The 2,781-nt window shown below is 39.7% G+C and overlaps 1 protein-coding gene across 1 annotated transcript; it reads left to right on the top strand.

The window, feature by feature from the left end:
* The first annotated feature begins 262 nt into the window (after positions 1 to 262).
* LOC115962227 (putative gamma-glutamylcyclotransferase At3g02910) lies at positions 263 to 1,199 on the top strand. Its single transcript, XM_031081127.1, has one exon. The coding sequence runs from the start codon at positions 475 to 477 to the stop codon at positions 1,021 to 1,023; it is 549 nt and encodes a 182-aa protein (XP_030936987.1). The 5' UTR covers positions 263 to 474; the 3' UTR covers positions 1,024 to 1,199.
* The last annotated feature ends 1,582 nt before the right edge of the window (positions 1,200 to 2,781 follow it).

Genomic DNA, 2,781 nt, shown 5'->3' with positions numbered 1-2,781 from the left:
TATATTTATTTATTTATTTATTTGAGAAAAAAGAACATTGTTAAACTTTTTTTTTTTTTTTTGAGAAACAAGAACATTGTTAACTTGATCCTTAATAATAAAGTCAAATTTATAATAAAAAAAATTATTAAAATGTGTATTTTTAAAAAAAAAAAAAAACATTAAAGCTCATAATTGAGCACTTGGGAATCTTGAGCACTTACGACACTAGTTAACCAAAAAAAACAAAACAAAACAAAACAAACAAATTGCAAAGGCACGACAGAAGTACCATAAATAGGACTCCAAAATCAGCAAAGTCTGACCAAAATCCCAATCTCAGATTCTCTCAATCTAAACATAGCCTTAATAAAAGCCTCTCCTCGTTTCCTCCGTTCTCTCAAAACCATATCTCCTTGATTCCCTCTCTCTCTCTTTCTCTCTCTAAAAAGAATCTCCGCCGTGTTTTTGAATTTTACCAGGTAAAAAACAAACATGGTGGCCGAAAAAGAAGAGGGTACGAAGAGCCTAGTATTCACGTACGGGACGCTGAAACGAGGTTTCTCCAACCACACCCTAATGCAGGACCTCATGCGAACCGGAGACGCCACCTTCGTCTCCACCTGTCGCACCGCAGAGAACTACCCGCTCGTTTGCGGGCCGTACCGGGTCCCGTTCCTGCTCAACATGGCCGGGTCGGGTCAGCCTGTGATGGGCGAGCTGTACGCCGTGTCGGCTTCGGGTTTGGCGAGGTTGGACGAGTTGGAGGGCACCACTCGGGGACACTACGAGAGGCTGTCTATAACGGTGGAGCTAAATAACGGTGACGGAGATGATGGATCGTGCGGCGGCGAGGGTGTGACGTGCGCGGAGGCGTACTATGCGCACGGGAGCTACGCGGCGGAGATGTGGAAGAGAAATGGGATGAAGGGGTTGACTGTGTATTCCGAGAAAGAAGCCAAAGGGTACGTGAAGCGGAAAGATAGGCCTCACAACCTTACTTTCTTAGATCACATTCAACGCTTTCTTCATTCCCAAGATTGATATGATATCATGAATAAAAAAAATTGAGAGATTTCTGTATGTTTGTTTTAGTTGTAGTTGGATTAAAGTCGAGAAAATTATGCTGCAGTGTTACTTGATTAGATTATAATCTCTCAATCTTTGCCAGAAAACAAATCCCGAAAATAAAAAATGTTTACAATTAATTATTCCAAAAATGTTTATTTTTAATTTTTTTTTTTCAATATCTTAGTGATAAGGGAAGTTCAATTAAAAATTTTATTTATGTCTATCAATCTCCCGTGCTCCTACTATTTGTTATGAATTCTGACTTAGTGCAACGAGTTGAGCTAATGAGCTAGCTCATGGATATAAAAAGTAGTCCATAGCTTGACTCACTAAGCTAGTGGGTTACTCATGGGCCTCAACAACAGTGGACTAAGGTACCTATTAGCTCGGTAGACCGTCACGCCATGGGTCATAGGCTATTTGGTGACTCTTACTTAAAGTGTTGGTCAATTGAATCTGATGGGGTTGACATTTGAAGGTAAAAATACTAAATTAGAGAAGAGTAAATTAAATAATTTGTTAACAAGTTAGTTGTAGATTTTATTAATATTGGAAAAGAACAGGTTAATTAAATAATTCGTTAACAAGCTTGAGCTTCTTTCACAAAACAAGAACCAATCTTGAACATGTTATCTGGTTTTTTTCTTTGGGGGGGAGGGGGGGAGGTGTGGAATGTAGATATTGATATTTTTGATAGAACTATCATACATTAGGGTTTGCATGATTTGGTATGATTTGTGTCTTAAGATCATTTTGCAATGTCACAAGGCCTAATTTATTGAAAACTCTCATTCATTGCGAACGAGTGTTTACTCAACCACATCAACTCTTATTCATTGCAAAAGAGTGTTTAGTCAACTGCATCAAGGTAGATTTATTGAGCTCGTTGTTGTCTTTCTTAGTCAATTTGGGCTAATTGGCACACACAATGAAATTATCAACTTGAGGGACAACTAGACGAGGGAGTGAGATGCAAAACAGCACACCATTGACAAAAAGTTTTGGCATCGCCACTTCTTATTGAAGATGAGTTTGAGAGATGAGAAGATAAGGTTGAATATGGCATAAATGCTCTCTCTCTCTCTCTCTCTCTCTCTCTCTCTCTCTCTCTCTAAAGAGAGAAGAGACAAGAATGTAAAATATATTCTTAAGTTAGTGATAAATTTCTAAAACCTATCATTAATGGTCTATCAATCTGTACGATCATGGACCTATAACTTTTGGCCCCAAGGTCAAGAGCCCAAACAATTGGAATAGACAAGTTATACTTAAAGGGGAGGGGGAGGGGGAGAGGGGGGGTGGGGGGGCATCTTGCCTAGCAGACTAGGATGGTGGTGGTACCGACCACAAGTATAGTGCAACCTGACCTCGACCTAAATGACCTTGGTAGTCCTTGGTAGTGTCTTGTGTAATATCATTGCCGAGCAATGACCGATGTCTAGTGCCAATTCCAAGGCTCCTATTTCCAATGTAGGACCCTCTTTTGTTAGGAATAATTTAACCGGGCCCTACCCACATGAGTGGTGAGACAGATAATCATTATTAATCCACTGAGACAAGGCTATAAATAGGGGAACCACTTAAGAGTAAAGGGTTAGACATTGGAGAGTTAGGACTAGGGAAGTAACCGATAGACATTATAGTGTTCAGTTAGAGAGGCTAGTTACTTAAACGGGCCCTAAATAAACCTATATAGGAGCTACCCCTTGTAGGATATCCACTAGCCCACTA

The sequence above is a fragment of the Quercus lobata genome, chromosome 9 (assembly GCF_001633185.2).
Source record: "Quercus lobata isolate SW786 chromosome 9, ValleyOak3.0 Primary Assembly, whole genome shotgun sequence".
NCBI classification, from domain to species: domain Eukaryota; kingdom Viridiplantae; phylum Streptophyta; class Magnoliopsida; order Fagales; family Fagaceae; genus Quercus; species Quercus lobata.
The sequence above is the reverse complement of the archived record's forward strand: the minus strand, read 5'-3'. Positions and strand labels throughout refer to the sequence as shown.